The 15,858-nt window shown below is 49.5% G+C and overlaps 1 protein-coding gene across 1 annotated transcript; it reads left to right on the top strand.

Annotated features, from left to right (window-relative positions):
* The first annotated feature begins 6,938 nt into the window (after positions 1 to 6,938).
* Positions 6,939 to 15,049, top strand: ZC3H12A (zinc finger CCCH-type containing 12A). The gene is made up of 6 exons (XM_065744581.1): positions 6,939 to 7,027; positions 7,149 to 7,718; positions 11,921 to 12,060; positions 12,810 to 13,044; positions 13,574 to 13,680; positions 13,789 to 15,049. Exons 2-6 carry the CDS (start codon positions 7,192 to 7,194, stop codon positions 14,823 to 14,825), a joined length of 2,046 nt encoding a protein of 681 aa, XP_065600653.1. The 5' UTR covers positions 6,939 to 7,027; positions 7,149 to 7,191; the 3' UTR covers positions 14,826 to 15,049.
* The last annotated feature ends 809 nt before the right edge of the window (positions 15,050 to 15,858 follow it).

The following is a 15,858-nucleotide window of genomic DNA, read 5'->3' as shown; positions in this document are numbered from 1 at the left end:
AGTGGCCAGCCTGCGCTCTTGGCCAGGATGAAGGATATCAGAGCTTCCTGGGCTGCACTGCGTAATGCTCAAACACTCCCAGGCACATCAGGGCACAGTAAATAATGTGCAGCTCTAACGGGAGCAGCAGGGCTGTGCAGTGAGATGCTGCCATGTTCCCAGTGCTCACTGCAAGCCCACAGATTCCCAAAGGAACCCCTGAAGGGCAGGACCAGGGGGGTCCTTCCCTCAGCCCTGTGTGCACAGAGTCCAGGCAGGGGTTGGCACTTTAGGGTGCCCCATTCCTGCTCTCCCAGGTGCTGCCAGGTGACATCCCCCTGAGCCAGGAGATACTCTGAACCTGCAGCAGCGACCAGGGAGCAGGCTTTTGCTCAGGAAGCATTGGAGACCTTTGCCACACGTTTCCAGCCTCCCTGAGACATGCCTGTGAGTGACTGACAGCCCCCAGCCCTAACACTAGGGCACGTTGGGGGGCACGTGGCAGTGGGTTGGGAGCTCGGCAGGATCCTGTGCTGTGCTTTGGGTTCCTCAGTGCAAAGCATCCAGTTCCCAAATGGCTGTGACTCCTCCAGAGGTGTTTACTCAGTGCTAAGTGCAAATCCTCTGCTCTTCACTCTGTTCTGCGTGGGATCAAATCTTCCCCAACATTCTATTTAAACATCTTACGTTAATTCCACAAAATGTTTGTACAACATACATTATTCTTTCAGCCGTGAAGTGGCAAACGCTCCCGGGCACATCAGAACACAGCACATCCACGGCTGTGATGCTGCACCCAAACAACGCTCGGGCTGAGCAGGTGGGGGTGATTCTGGAGATGTTTTGGGGGAAAGGACTGTGGGTGTTTCCCAGCAGAGGAGCAGAGCCTGGGAAGGGCTGTGCACACGGTCACTGGCTGCTGTCACTGCCATTGCGTAACCGCTTGGGTTTCCCCACCATTGTTTGTTCTTCATGTCTGTTGCTGCTCTCTCCTTTTGACTCTGCCGGGGTATAAACATGAGGTTAGCCTACAGGGTCCAGAGGAGAGTGAGTGGGAAAGCTCTGGGTCTTTCTGTGGAAGACATTTGCTGGAGCTCATTGCTGGCAGTTGGAAGGGATCATCCAGATAATCAGTCACCGATGCATCCTGGGCAGGATTTGAAGCGGAGATGTGGGTGAATCACTTTCTCAGGCCCAGCCAAGCCCTCTCCTTGCTTCCAGCACAGCCAGCAGTGGGTTTGGGAAGCAGCACCACTGCCTGGCTGTGAGCTGTTCCCACAGAGCAGACCAGAGGACGTGATCAGTCTGGGGTTCCCAGTGGGTTCATTCTGCAGCTCCTTCGCAGGGTTCCTGTCTCAGCATCCCCAGATCAGACCCCACAGTGCTGGTAGCCTCCAGGGCACAAGGCTCCTGCTGACTCTGTCCCTTCAACCTTGGAGCCTTGGGTTGTGTGGGGAGTCAGGGCCATGCAGAGAGCTCCTTAACAGCTGGTATATCAGTTCAGGAGAGAATATTTCAGAGAAAAGAGAGTGTTTTTCTGCAGCTGCAAAGGAATCCCACACTCTTGGATGAAGGCAGTGAGCAATACCATGAGTGCTGTGGGCATGCAGGCTCAAAACACAAGCAGTAAGTTCTGCAAATCCTCGTTACGCTTCTCCATTTAAGTACTCCCTTGTGCTGCTTTCCTTTTTTCACAGAAGCCTCGAGGAACTTTTGCCCCTTTCGAGTCTCTCTGGCCACGGCACAGAACAGCAGGGCTGGAGGAGAGCTCTGCACCTCCACCAGTGCCCAGGCACAGCTCCAAGGGGAGTGATGCTGATCAACACCCGCTGACAGCCAGCAATGCTGCTGCCATCGGAGACGTCTTTATTGCAGCGAGCGAGAGGAGCAGATGGTCTCTCAGTCAGCATCTCCATAAATGTGAGTGCTTGTGGCTATAAAAGAAAACTGCCATAAAGAGATGTTGCTAAGCTTTCCTCCCAGTGTTGTTGCTCAGCTTCCCTCATGAGCCACGGTGACCCTCTTCCGAAGAAAGAGCATAAATCATTGCTTGCTTTCCCCTTTGACTCCTGGATGTGCTGAGGACCATGTAATAAATCACACTGTTCACTTCTGAAGAAAATCCAGCTGCAGCTCTGCCAGCCTCTTGGATCTGTACACTGCCAGTGATGGGAGGGCTCCACGAAACTACTGGCAATTGTTCTCCCCACACAGGAGCACGTGTTGATAAAGCAGTGCCACCAGCAGCAGGTCACTGGTTTGTTTGCAGTCTGACTCCTGAGCTCCAGCCATGGCAAACCGGCCATGGCACACCTGGCACAGGGAGCCCATGGTATTCCACGCAGCCCATGGGCACAGAGCACATCTCCTAGTGAACAGTCAGACCTCAGGCTGCCTGCAGCTCCTGCAGCTCCACGGCTCCAGGCACACGTTGTCTGCATGCTCACACAGTGCAGTATTCACTGCTGCCACTGCTGTCTGCCCTATTTCCTGCTCTGCAATAAATGGGATTTAGGACTGCAGTGCTGTCGGGAATGCGCGGCTCCCGGGGCAGCCCAGCTCATCCCTGTCCCTCCCAGCAGCTGCTGGATGAGCTCAGGCTCTGAGCAGATAGGGATGTGCCTTCCCCTAATTGCTCAGGGCCTGTCTACACAGGCTTTTTTAGAAAGTTAACATGAAGTAACAATCTAAAGTGGATTAAAGAGCATTAAAACTCTGCATAAAACTCTCATTCAGAATTAAAGTGGCCTTAATTTAGTCTAATTTAGTCCCAAACACTGCTAAATAAGGCCACCTAAATTGTCCTTAATTAACATAAGTGTTCCCATATAGGCATTTGTAAATGAGGTTTAATTAGCCCATTTTAAGAAGACAGATCTGAGCGAGCTGCCTTGGGTTTCTGTAGCCAGGCAACCCAGGTCGGCGGCCACTTTGCTGACGAGGCTCCCAGTTGAGGCCAAAGAGCAGCAGCTTTGCAGTGCTGGCACCCCTTCACCAGGAACTGGCCCCAGGCTAGCTTCCTCCCCACCAGCAGATTGCAAGATCCTCACATCCCACCTATTTTGACTGCATTAAATGTATGAGTGGGAGATGAAAGGCTTTGCCAGAGAATGGGCTATTCCTTTAAAATCTGGGACATGGGAGTGGTAATCCCTCGAAAAATCCCTAGAAAAGTGTGAAGTCAGGACTCTATGAGACTTGTGAGTGAGAAACCAGAGAGGTGGAAAGCAGTGCTTTGCATTGAGACAGCAAGGAACTGAAAGGAGATGGAGTGGGAGCCCATCCCTGGGACAGGGCCACTGCAGGCTGCCCAGCCACCACCGGTGCCGTTGGCTGCTTTGGTTTCTTTTTGGCTTACTGAAAGCACTGATTTCCAAAAGATAACCCTTCTGCAGCGTGCTGCTGCCCACCCTGATAGCCAGGTTTGGCGTATGATGTGGTCTGGCATCATGCTCTGCCTGCCCTCTGCCTCCCCCTCTGCTCACCAGTTCCTTATCAGGAAAGGCCGCGTGCCTGTGTGCTCTGCAGAGGGGATTTCCACACTGCTTTCCTGCAGGCACACATCTCCTGCGACAGAGCTGAGATGTGAGCACCAGAAATAGCAGCCAGTGGTGCCGGAGGGGCAGTCCTCTGCCCTTTGACAGAAGGGGGACGGCACAGTGCTCTGCCTTCTGCTCAACCCTCTGCCCTCTCTCATCACCACTCTGTGCTGCCTTACCAAAGCCTGCAGCCCACCAGCTCAGACTCCTGCATTGCCTGTCCCAGTGCCCCCTCCAGCCCTGCCAGCCTAGCAGAAAGAACACTGAAATGATGTCAGACCAGTGAGGACCTGAAATGATGTCAGACCAGTGAGGACCTGACTCTGTGGGACGGACTGGTGCACAACTCAGCATCTTTGTGGTGAGACCACTTCCCCGGCACAGAGAGGTGCTCATCAGTATCGAGACAAGGAAGCAGTGCACAAGACAGAGTGCACTTCAGCAAAATGCTGTGGAAGTGCTCCAGTCCCATTATGAAACCCATGCAATGGTGTTAGTGTCTCTGGCCGAGCTGATGCTCTTCAGACTCCTCTGATCGTGCCTTCCTTCTCCTAGACAAGTTCTCTGTTGTGCAGCTCCTTCAGCGTTCCCCAGCCCAGGACAAGTCACTGCTCAAAAAGTGATGTTTGTGGGCTGCTGCTGTCATTACCTCCTCCTCTGTGCTGTGCAGCAGAGTGGGTCAGAATGTTTCCAGATCATGTCACTTAAGTGAGAGACAGGTTGTGTCGTGTTGTACAGGGTAGTGAAGGGCCTCTGTCCATCAGTGATCCAAGCAGTGGCTTTGTTCTGGATACCTTCATGTCCTCAGGATCTGCAGCGTCTGCGAGAGTCTTTGCAATGCCAAACAATTGCAGTAAACTTTCTCTTCAAAGCGATTTGCAAATGTGAAAAAAATCAAAAGTAACCACCGACAGTGCTGGGGTGTGGCCACTGTATGACCCCTTTTGACTCTTAGGGTGGAGAAGCCAACATCCCCTCTCTGCATCCTGGCTTCTTTTTCAGTGAAAAAGGCAGCATGTGATTGCTGTTACTGCTTTGCATAAATCAAAAGATCCAGCTCTGTGGATCTTGTGTGGGGTATTTCCTATAAAAAGCACATCTGTGGCCATGCTTTTTAGTGCATTAGACTGGAGCCTGGAAGCAAAAGTACACAAACAAATGCTAAATTCATGCTGACTGGAGTAGATTCCAAAGGAAAGAAGAGTTGGGAAAGCACCTACTTAAGTACTGACTAAGGATATTATCTCTGATCAGAATCTAGCCCATGTGTGTGTGTGTGTGTGTGTGTGTGTGACTGTTGAGTACACAGTGCGGTTTCAGACATGGCCAGAGACAAGAAAAAATGATTGTTTCAGGGTAACCACAAGGAAGATGAATGCAAATGTATTCCTGTAACTGGGAGAGTTCCTCTGCTCCTAAGTTGGGCCCTGGTACATGGCCTCAGGGAAGCAAATTTGCAACTACCTACATTTAATTGTTTAGGAGTGATTAATCAGAAGTCAGAGTGGAACAATTTTTGCACATTGTGAAATGTTAGTTCAATTCCTGTAGTTACAATGGTCCATATATAACAGTTGGAATCAGTCCTACTTGCTGCTGGGTGCTCTTATCTCCTTCAGGAGCCTGGTTTGATAAGCTTCTGCTGGCTGAGTCACGGCTACCTGCATCACATCAGGGTCAAAGCAGCAGCTCAGTGTGACAAACTCATGCCAGACAGCCCTGTGTGCCTGATGTGGCATGTGGGCGCTCTATGGGACAGCCACCTCTGGCCAGGATGGGCCACCATGGCCAGAGCTACTGCTGCCAGCTCTGAGCAACGCTGCAGCACCTGTCCCTCAGGTGACTGCAGTGTCAACAGTGCTGTGCCCATGCATCAGCTGCTGGAGGTGCAGCTCAGAAAGAACAGAAAATCACATGGAGCACCTTCGCTGATAGGCCTGGAACTTGTGGCTATACATTGTGGCTGTACAGTTTGGGGCTCCTCGTGACATAAAAGACATGGAGACTCTGCAGTGTGTCTAGAGAAGGCAACAAAACTGTGACAGGTCTGGAGAACAAGTCTTATGAGGAATGGCTGAGGGAGCTGGGATGGTTCAGTCTGGAGAAGAGGAGGCTCAGGGCCATCTCATCACTCCCTACAGTGACCTGAAGGAGGTTGTGGTGAGGCGAGGGGTCAGCCTCTGCTCCCATATAACAGCGGTAGGAGGAGAGGTGATGGCCTCAAGTTGTGCCAGGGGAAAAAGGTCGGATAATATGAAACATTTCTTCTCATATGAATGGTGATGCGTTGGCACAGGCTGCTGAGGGAGTGGTGGGTCACTGCCCCCTGGAGGTGTTCCAGAACCACGGGGATGTGACACTGAGGGATGTGGTTGGTGTGCATGGTGAAGATGGGTTGGGGTTGTACTTGGTGATCTTAGAGGTCTTTTCCAACCCTAATGATTCTGTGATTCACACATTACTTTTGCCTAAAGCTGGCTACATCTTTACAACTCACCACTTCGTGCCCTCTATCCCGTTTCTCTCTTCCAGTTTCAGCTTACGGGTTTTTTGTGTACTGAAGCGTGCAGAAGTGCTTCCTGACAGCTTGTAGGTCAAAGTCTGGTCTTCACTGTGCTGAGTGTCTGCAGGTCTGGCACCACAGGTCAGGCAGGTGCTCCCTCAGCAAGCACCAAGCATAGGACCTGACATCTGCTTCTAAAGCTGCAGCTGCACCTCAGCTGGTGGGAGGAAGTAAAAAATGAGCCAGGGCCGCAGTCCTGAATCACACCTCTTAATGGTTTTAACCTCAGAAAAGCAGCAGCCAAGGACAAGCTGGAAAGCCATCTGAGGAACCAGCCGCTCCACCGCACCGCCTTGGTTGCTGCAGGGTGTGCCGATGTGTGCTAACTCAGGGCTTGACTCCGGGGCTCTGTGGGCCTCCTGCTCCACGCACAGCCCCGCATCAGTCAGGCAAGAGCACATCAGATCACGAAATCGAGAGTAAAGGCGTCCACTGCAGCGCAGCAGGAAGCAGACGAATGAATTTCCCTAACATGTCAGGGCACATCTGCCTTCATTGCAACACGATTTGCATAAAAGCCAGGTGTTCGCAACAGAGGACCTGTCTCTACACCCAACGGGGTTAATTCCGCGAAGAGGCACTCGGCGGGGGCTGGAAAGAGAACAAAGGGAACCGAAAGGGCCGGGGGAAGCGGAGGGGGCCGGGGTCGGCGGTGCTGAGAGACGCGCTGGGCCGCGCTAGGCCGCGCGTTGGGCCGCGTTAGGCCGCGCATTAGGCCCCGCGTTAGGCCCCGCGTTAGGCCGCGCCGCCTCCCCGCCCCACTCCGCTCCGCCTCAGGGCCGCGGCCAGGCGTGGCACGGGGCGGACCGGGAAGCGGCTGCCGCTCCGCCCTCGCCCGCTCTGCCCTTCCGCGTTGGCGCAGCGCTGCCCCGGTATAAAGCGGGGCCGCCGCCCGGCCCGCTCCGGCCCCATGGAGATGTTGTGGTGGCTGTGCGGTGGGAGGCTGGTAAGGGGTGCGCTGGATTCGGGATGCGGGTCTTGAGCGCGGTGGGGTGGGCTGGAGGGTGGGGGGAGAAACTGTACGGGCTGTGCTACGTTGCCCCTAACGCTGTCGTTTTGGCCCACAGATCTGGAGTGCCAGTGAAGGCCGAGAGGCAGCTGAGGGCAACCATGAGTGTAGGCAGCGTGTCCTCCCTGCTGGGCTGTCCCGGCTGGCGTGAGGCGTTCCCGGTGCTCAGACAGCAGTTTAGTCGGCTGGAGGAGAGGATGAGCTCCAGAGACCCATGTGAGAGCAGTTACCTCAGCCTGGGCCGGGCCCTGAGCCGTGAGGAGAGCGTTGGGCCTGCTGTTCTGGGCATGGAGCCGGTGGGGAGCCCCACGCAGGAGCCCCCTGACAGCCTCGAGATGCAGCTGAAGGTGGACTTCTTCCGCAAGCTGGGCTATTCCTCTGAGGAGATCTATGTCGTGCTGCAGAAGCTCGGCCTGAATGCAGATACCAACACTGTCCTCGGGGAGCTGGTGAAGCATGGCCCGGCTGAGCGAGACCCCACAGAGGCCCCTCAGGACACCAAGGAGGCTCCTTTGGTTCCTCGAGGAGGAGCTGCCAACAAGACCCCCGCACCTGTGCCACCTCTGGAGGAGAAGGAGAGTGATAACCTGAAGCCTATTGTTATTGATGGAAGCAATGTGGCGATGAGGTGCGTTTGGGGGACTTGAGAGTGGGTCCTTCTGAGGCAGTTTGTGCTTAATGTGACCCTTAAGTGCTCCTGTGAGGTGGTGATTTTCTCTGCCTCTGTAGCTGTGAGGCGTGCCAAGATCTAAGAGCCTGGAGTCTGAAAAAGTCAGGGTTTTTTCACAAAAAAAAAAACTACAGCTGGATGTTGCGGTGGTGGCTGGTAATATTTTCCGAGGTTCATCACTGGTGTGCGTAGCTGTTTCTTGAGGGTGACAGCCTAGGTGGCTCCTTCTACCTATGGCCTCCACCAGCACTTGCCAGTGATCAGAGTACCTGTTCTGACAGCAGCGGATGTGCTTCATGGGGAATCAAAGTTTCCTTCCTTCTTGTAGCTGCTGAGAAGGATAACTGAAGATGCATTGTTCTCTTACCTAATGGTTTTATATAAGCTTCTGTAGCACTAAGTTGCTCAATAAATAATTATGGGGTTAATTAGAAAAGGTTTTAATATGATCCCATCTCTGGTGTTGGAGGCCAGTCTCCAGACTGGGAGTCAGGTATTTTTGGTTGCATTTTTGTGCAGTGTGGAGTATGCTGGAATTTGGAATGGGGCACTCTATTAAATAATGTCTAGAATAGCCAATTCTGCCACTTCTGATGGCTGTGGCAGCAGGGCAGGGCTGCAGCTCATCTTCAGCATCTTGGGTGTTCTGGTGTTGGTAGAGCAAGTTCCATCAGACACTACAGGAAGGCCAATGGAGTTGGAACAGTAATTTGGGGTTACAGTAATCCTAGTAGTCACAGAGCAATTAGAATCCTTGCACTGGATGCTTTTTTTGGTTTGATGTCCATACTGATGCTCCTTTCACTTTTGCTTTTAGTCCCCTTATGGTGGGAGTTACTTGCCACCTCCCCAGCTCTAGATGTTGAATTTTCAGGTGGGCTCTGGGTGTCGTTAGCTTAATGCAGCAGGTTTTGAAGTTGGTCTCTGTGGTCGAGAAGCAAGCTTCTTCACTGTTAAAGTTTAATAGGTCTTGTGATGCATGTCTCTGTGCACGTGCTTGCTTATTAAAAGAAGTGAGTGCATGCAGCTGTTGTGTATGTCATTGTAGACTTCTTCCTGAGGTGAAAGTGCTGAATGGAGATTTGTTTGCAGGTGTGGTTTTCACTGAGCCATGGCTGGCAGTTCTAAGAATAGAACTGAGAGAAGATGGGGTGCAGTCTGCTGCGTGACCAGCTAACAGAGCCTGCAAGTCCCCATGAAAACGTGATGCTCCTTGGCCCCACTGTCTTGTCAACAGAATAAAGTATTTGGCTTTGGAGTCTTCAGGAGAGTACAGTGCTCAGCAGCTGTGTGGTTACTTGAGATGTGGAGCTGATCTGTGTGATTCCTGCGCTGACGTTTACCTTAGTGAAGTAGCTAGGCTGAAACAACAGTATTGGTCGCATTGATTGAATGAGGAACCTCTTACCCATGAGAGTTACCCCATAAAGTGCAGGAGAGATTACAGCAAATGTGACTCAGGCAGACCAGGCAGTAATAACAGTGGCAACAGGACAGTTTGACATGAGAAACTCAGTCTGGCTCTTTTTTTTTTTTTTAAGCAATTTGCTAGAAGGGGAATTCCATTCTGAAACTTCCTGTATTGATGGTGTGTGATGTTCCCTGCTGATTCATTTGCAGTGTGTACAGCGGCCTCCCTGAGCAGCTCTTGACAAACATATGCAAATCATAGTGGAAATTAGCTTTTACTTCCTTCTAAGGGAATTTTTTCTTGGCTGATGCCAAATCAGATCAGCCTGGTGAGCTACCTTCTGTAGACTCGAGGGTGGTAGCAGGGACTCATAAATGAGAAGTAAGCAGAGGATGTTAACCTGTGTCTGTCTGTAGTGAAAGCAATCTGATATTGGCAGAGTTCTAGATTATCTTTTCTGTGATTGTTAATGCTAACTTTTCTGTGACTTGAGATTCTTAATGAAGACGAGTGTCTCTCTAGGTGTTAGCTGTCTTGTTAAATGTCTAGTTCTTCTGGTGCAACTCTTCAGTTCTCTTAATAGCTGAGAAAGGTGAGGGTAGGAGGAGAAACAGTGAAGTTTTTCTGATGGCACAGTTGTACTGTCAGTGATGGCTCTTCTTGGAGGAGATGCCTCTGGGATGTAAGCTCTTCAGGAAAGTGTGTGGGAGTTTGTCCCTGAAGAAGATATCTTGCTGGGTTTTGGAAGTAAGAGTATGCAGGGTTGGCTGGCTTTGACTTTTCAGGCCCCCTAGAAAACAGGAACTGTTGGATTTGGTTGCTGTAGAGGTGGGTGAGGGGAGAACACTAACCTTATTCCCCTGGAAAGTGGTTTTTTATATTTCCAGAACAAATCTGGGTTATATTTAAGAAGCCTTGTGAATGTGCTTTGATAGAGTGTGGCACAATGTGATGACAGTTGGAAAATAATATTAGATTCATAATTGCTTAATGAAGAAGCAGCAATATGTATTCCTAGACCTGGGAAATCTTGAATGTTTTTAATCCAGTAATAAGATAATAGGCTTATTTCTATCTAATGCATAGTGCTCTTTGTTTTCGTTCCTTTTAATACCTACTGCTTTTAAGAAGTATTTTCATGATGGCCTAAGAAGTTTGATGTTTTAGAAAAGGGAGAAGCTTAAATGTAAGTGTCAGCAGATTAGTACAGGTTAAGCACTTAAGCTTGTGACTTTGCTGCATTCTTGAGGACTGGGCATGAGCTCAGCAATACTACATGTTGTATGAGGTGCTGGAGCAACTGGTTACCTCCCCTGTCTTCTTTCCCTCTCTGACCCTGCATGAAGGTACTTCAGCCATTTCATATAACCTCTGATTCGTGTTTACAGGTTTGATTTTTGGACTAACTCACTTGTGTCCTTTAGGGATAAGTGTTTGCCTGCTGTCCCTCAAGTCTCCACATTCGGGGGCAGCATCTTCTCTGATTACAGACCACTCACCCTGCTGTAAGCCTGTGTACAGTCTGCTCGACTCCATGTGCTACACAGTGCATATATTCATCTTTCTCTTCCTCACTTGTGAGGCCCTGTGTGTGCATTCAGACAGTATCTAGCTGTAGTGTTTGCTCTGTGTTCTATATAATGCATATAGCAGTGAATGTCTTGGAGTCAGCACACCTCTGTAATAGACAGGATGTGTTTGACTAAGCATGTGCACAGTTTTCAGTACTGGCCTCACTGTGCCCTTGACTATGGAGCTTAATACAAACATCCAGAGGCATAGCAACATATCTGTGTCCTGTTCAAGTCTACAGAAGACATTTCACTTACGAAAGTGAAGATTTATGAATGTTTCTCACTCATACCCCTCATTTGCTGTTCAATCTTGCAGCTTGCCACCAGTTATCTTCAGTATATAAAGCATGTGTTGGTGTCATTCCAAAATGCAGGCTCAGATCCTCAGAATGACAAATCAGGCTGCAACAGAGAGACATTGAAAGTTTGCCAGCACTGTTATCAACAGAAAGGCTGATAACACTGTAAATAGTGGCACTGATAGGACAGAACTGGTAGTTTCCTCTTAGAGGTTCTGCAAACTTACTGATACGGACTAATGAAGCAGCTTTTAATCATGGTAGGTGGTTTCTTGACACTGTGGCTAAACTTTGTTCCATAGCTGCCAAGTGCTCTCATGGCATTTAGCACCAATTAAGGAAAATGCTGATAATCTCATGCAAATAGCACATTTGCATGAGATACCAACGGCTGATTCTTTGGGCCACAGTGTGGTGAAGAAGCATCTTCCCTCAGTGCTGATGTCATTGGGGTAAGAGTGCACAAAATGGCTTGTTTTCCCTAAGTTATCAAAATAACTTGGTAAGCAAATCACTCCGTGGCAGTGCAGTTTGCCCTGGCAGAGGTTGGCTGCTGGCACTAGCTAGTAGAAAAGGACAAAGGAAGTTCAAGATCACGCTGTACTCAGGGCTAAAAATAAAAGAGCTGAAGCAAAAAGCTCTGCTTCAAAGGAGCAGTTACAGCAGCTTTGTTCTTTGCTGAGAACTTGGCTGTTTGTTGGTATACTGAGGTGCTGAAAGCAACGGTGAGCCTTGGTGATCTGCATGTAGTACTGATTCTCTCTGCTCCAACACTAAAGGTTGTTTTAATTGCTGGATCTGTTTGCTTAATCTGTTGCCTCGTTAACCTGTGCATCACCTGAATGTTGAAATCCTTTATTTTCTTCTTCACTGCAGCCATGGAAATAAAGAAGTGTTCTCCTGCAGAGGTATCCTTCTGGCTGTGCAGTGGTTTTGGGACAGGGGACACAAGGATATTACGGTCTTTGTGCCTTCTTGGAGGAAGGAGCAGCCACGACCAGATGTGCTTATAACAGGTGTGGAAATATGAAAGCCAGGGGCAGCTTTTCAGGCTTACTGCTTTGTCACTTAATGAGCTTGCAAAGTTCTGGGTAGTTAGTAATTAACTTACGAGTGGAAGATCTGAGTAGTAGGAGATCCAATAAGCTGTGCTGACCAGTGAGATTTGAAGTCATTAAATTCTCCCTTAAGCAAGTTCTTGCCTGGATCAGGTGGAATAATTCTGAGAACAAAGAATGTAATACTACTCTGCTGAACTTGTCTTTCATCATTTAAATTCTCCTTTCAGGGGAACACCTTTATGCTGTATTTGACTAACATGTTTGACACTAGAAAGTACTGAGTTTGTGTGCTAAAAGTAAAACCTCAATAGGAGAGCAGTCAGATTTCTTCAAATAGAAGGGAGCTTGCTCTCAGCTTATGAGCAGCTGAGATTAAGTAAATCTGCTCAAAAGAAACCTATGCATGTGGAGTGTCACTATAAAAGATACCAGTCTTAAATGCAAATCAATACTTTGATGTATGCAGGGGACTGTGTAGATGGGACTCTGTGTTTCAGTAAGCTCATATTCCTGAGTGTTCCCAGGTGCCACACTGGCACAGGAGTGGGAATCCATCTCTGATAATCTCAAGAGGTGATATAAAGAAGTGAGGGCTGCAGAGAAATGAATTTTCATGGGCTTTATTTATAATGTTACTTAATTGTGGGAAGATCTTTGGGCTGTGCACGTTTATACAAGTGTGCTGACAGCTGTTTTTGTTCTAGATCAGTACATTCTCCGTGACCTTGAAAAGAAGAAGATTCTGGTCTTCACTCCTTCCAGACGGGTTGGGGGCAAACGTGTTGTGTGCTATGATGATCGATTCATTGTGAAACTGGCACATGAGTCTGATGGCATCGTGGTTTCTAACGATACTTATCGGGACCTGCAGAATGAGCGTCCTGAGTGGAAGAAATTCATTGAGGAGCGTCTGCTGATGTACTCCTTTGTTAATGACAAGTATGTTCCCAGAGTGCCTGTGCTTTAAAAGTGGTCCTTGTGAGCGTGCAGTCTTGTTTTAATGAAGCAAGAGCAAGTGAGGCATGAAAAACTGAAAAGGGTGGTGGAGAATGGAGGAAAACAATCCTATAGATACCTCTGTAGAAGGGAGACAGGAAGAGCTCCTCCCTGACTGTAGTAAGGTATGAAGAACTGGAGTCATCCTAATAGCTGTGCGTGGTTTGCAGCTAGGAGCTCTGCTCTGGAGGAGTTCCTGGCAAAGCTCTAGGGCTTGGTTTCCTCACAACACTGTTATTAGTAGGCCCAGCAGCAAGTTCTGCTTTTAGTCAGCAGCACAGCACAAAACCTCTTCTGTCCCTGAAGAGAATCACTTCTTGCCAGTCTCTAGTGAGTGACAAGAGCTGTCTGTGCAGTGAAATGGGAGAGCTTTTTAGGGCTCAGGTAACTTACAGTGCCTGCTGTAATGGGAGTGAAACCCTGACCCCAGAAGGTGAGCTGTTCTGATTAAGATTTATAATTATTTTCTTAGGTTTATGCCTCCAGATGATCCACTGGGGAGACATGGCCCCAGCCTGGATAACTTCCTGAGGAAGAAACCTGTAGTGCCAGAACACAAGAAGCAGCAGTGCCCTTATGGTAAGATTTGCCTTCTGAACATGAAAACAGCAGTGCCTATACAAGTGTAGCTCATGCATGTAGTAAATTCAGCTGTCATTCCATGCTGTCTATGCTTTTTCCTTGCAGGGAAGAAATGTACTTATGGAATTAAGTGTAAATTCTACCACCCTGAAAGGATCAATCAACCCCAGCGCTCGTTAGCTGATGAACTCCGAGCCAATGCAAGATTGTCTCCTACCAGAAGTACCAGTGCTGTCAAGGAGGAGAAAAAGGGCAAAAGAGGTTCCCAGGCAGAGCTCTTGTGCTCTGTGCCCACAGAGGGTGATAAAAGCTCTTTGCAGAAGATCTCTGCAGAGAGGAAAAGCTTGACACATAAAGCAAAGCCCAGTGATGTTCCAGTTCAGATCAAAGGCTGTGTGTCAGGCAGTGTTCCTGCTAACAGTGGGAGCCACAGGTCCTCTGAAAGGTACCAGCATCCTCATATGGACTCTCTGTCTTACATCTCTCAGGAGCATCTTGACTCAGGCATTGGGTCTCTGGAGAACCAGATGTCTGACATGTGGCCTTACAGATCTACCAGTCACTGTGATCACTCCCATGCTGAGCAGGTGACAGTCTGCACCTGTGGTAGGCAGAGACCTGTCTACCCACACTCTCCCAGCTTAGAGCAGAATGGTCTGGTCTCTTACAAGCATGGTTCCCATAAATCTTCTGCCTCTGGTGCTAGCTTCTTGCAGTATAACCCTGAGATACCTCACTCAGGGCCACCTCACTCTTTCTCAGGCTATGGAGTACCTGTCCATCCAGCTAATGCTGGGCAGTACAGTCTCCCCAGTGAGTATAATGCCCCTTCTCTTCCTTCACTTCATTCTCGTGAGTACTGGTCCGAGCCATACCAGATGCCTCCTCCCCAGGCAAGATCCAGCAGCGTGAGAGATCCTCACTCAGTGCAGAGAGCCCCAGGGCCCACATATGGTGACTCCTGCCAGTGGACAGTCTCTGATCAGTTTGCAGAGGAGAGGGCCAACGTTCATGTCAAGCTGTGTGGCATATTCCATCCCCATTTAGTCGATGCTGTGATGAGCCGTTTCCCTCAGCTTTTGGATCCCCAAAAGCTAGCTGCAGAGATCCTAACCTACAAATCCCAGAACCCAGGTATATGAAGCCAAGGGCAGCTAGCATGCTAAGCTTGTGGGCAGTGTTTGCACTCTGTAGCTGCCATAGATGGCATCTGCCTTTTGAAGGCTCTTCCTTGTTCCCTGCAAGTCCCAGGCTCCAGCTGGAGCCTGGATACCAGATGCGGCATGCTCACAGTGATTTCTGGTTTAGTCATGACAGTGTGTCCCTCCTAAAGACGTGAGAGCAGCTGATGGTCCCTGTCATCCTCAGAGGATGCTGAAGAGAATCTGGGTGCTGGGCAGGGGAAGAGGCCCATTTTTCCTATGGGATTTACATGGTGAGTCAGGCACACCCTAAATTCCTGCAGTTCAGAACTGTGTATGGCCTTGTTCCTCCTGTGAGTTCAAGCTTGTGTTGGCTTGGTATATTAGCAGGCATACAGAGGGAGGGTTTTATGAAGCTTGTGAAACATAAGGGGATACTATCTCTGTAGTTGTGTGGGGCTCGTTTGTGAGGACTGAAATGCATTGGCAAGGCTGTTCCTAGCTCTTCACTAAGCCTCTCTGCTAAACTGTACCATGCAGATCCGTGGAAAACATTGGATTATAAATCCAACATGAAGTCAGGTTTAGCTGACTTGGATTTGACTTTATTGCTGCACTTGTTTAATGATATCCCTCCCACTTCAGCTCACCCTCCTGATGTGAGGCAATTCCATGATACGTACCACAGGTGCTCAGCAGGCTGTTCAGCTCCTAAAAGTACAAGGGGCTAGGAATATAATTCATCCTCAGAAGGGAAGGAAGACCTGACGCTGCTCCAAAGCTGCAAGCGAGCTGTGTGTTTGGCACTTGCTGGGAGAGGCAGCTGTCAGGATGTGGATTGCCATGCTGTTGAGGGTGCCCTAAAACATTGCCCCTGCCTGGTATCCTGTCTCGGGCTTTCTCTGTGTAACACTGACAAAGAGGATTTGTGATACAGTGCCTTTTGTCTTCAGACAGCAGTGGTTTGGAGCATTCAGTAAGACAGCTGTAGTCAGACGTGGGCTGCTGCCTGAGGACTCCTGAATACCTTCCT

The sequence above is a fragment of the Cyrtonyx montezumae genome, unplaced genomic scaffold (genome assembly GCF_038088225.1).
Source record: "Cyrtonyx montezumae isolate F1298 unplaced genomic scaffold, pur_monq_1.0 scaffold_31, whole genome shotgun sequence".
NCBI classification, from domain to species: domain Eukaryota; kingdom Metazoa; phylum Chordata; class Aves; order Galliformes; family Odontophoridae; genus Cyrtonyx; species Cyrtonyx montezumae.
Note: the sequence above shows the minus strand (reverse complement) of the source record. Positions and strands in the feature narration are given on the sequence as shown.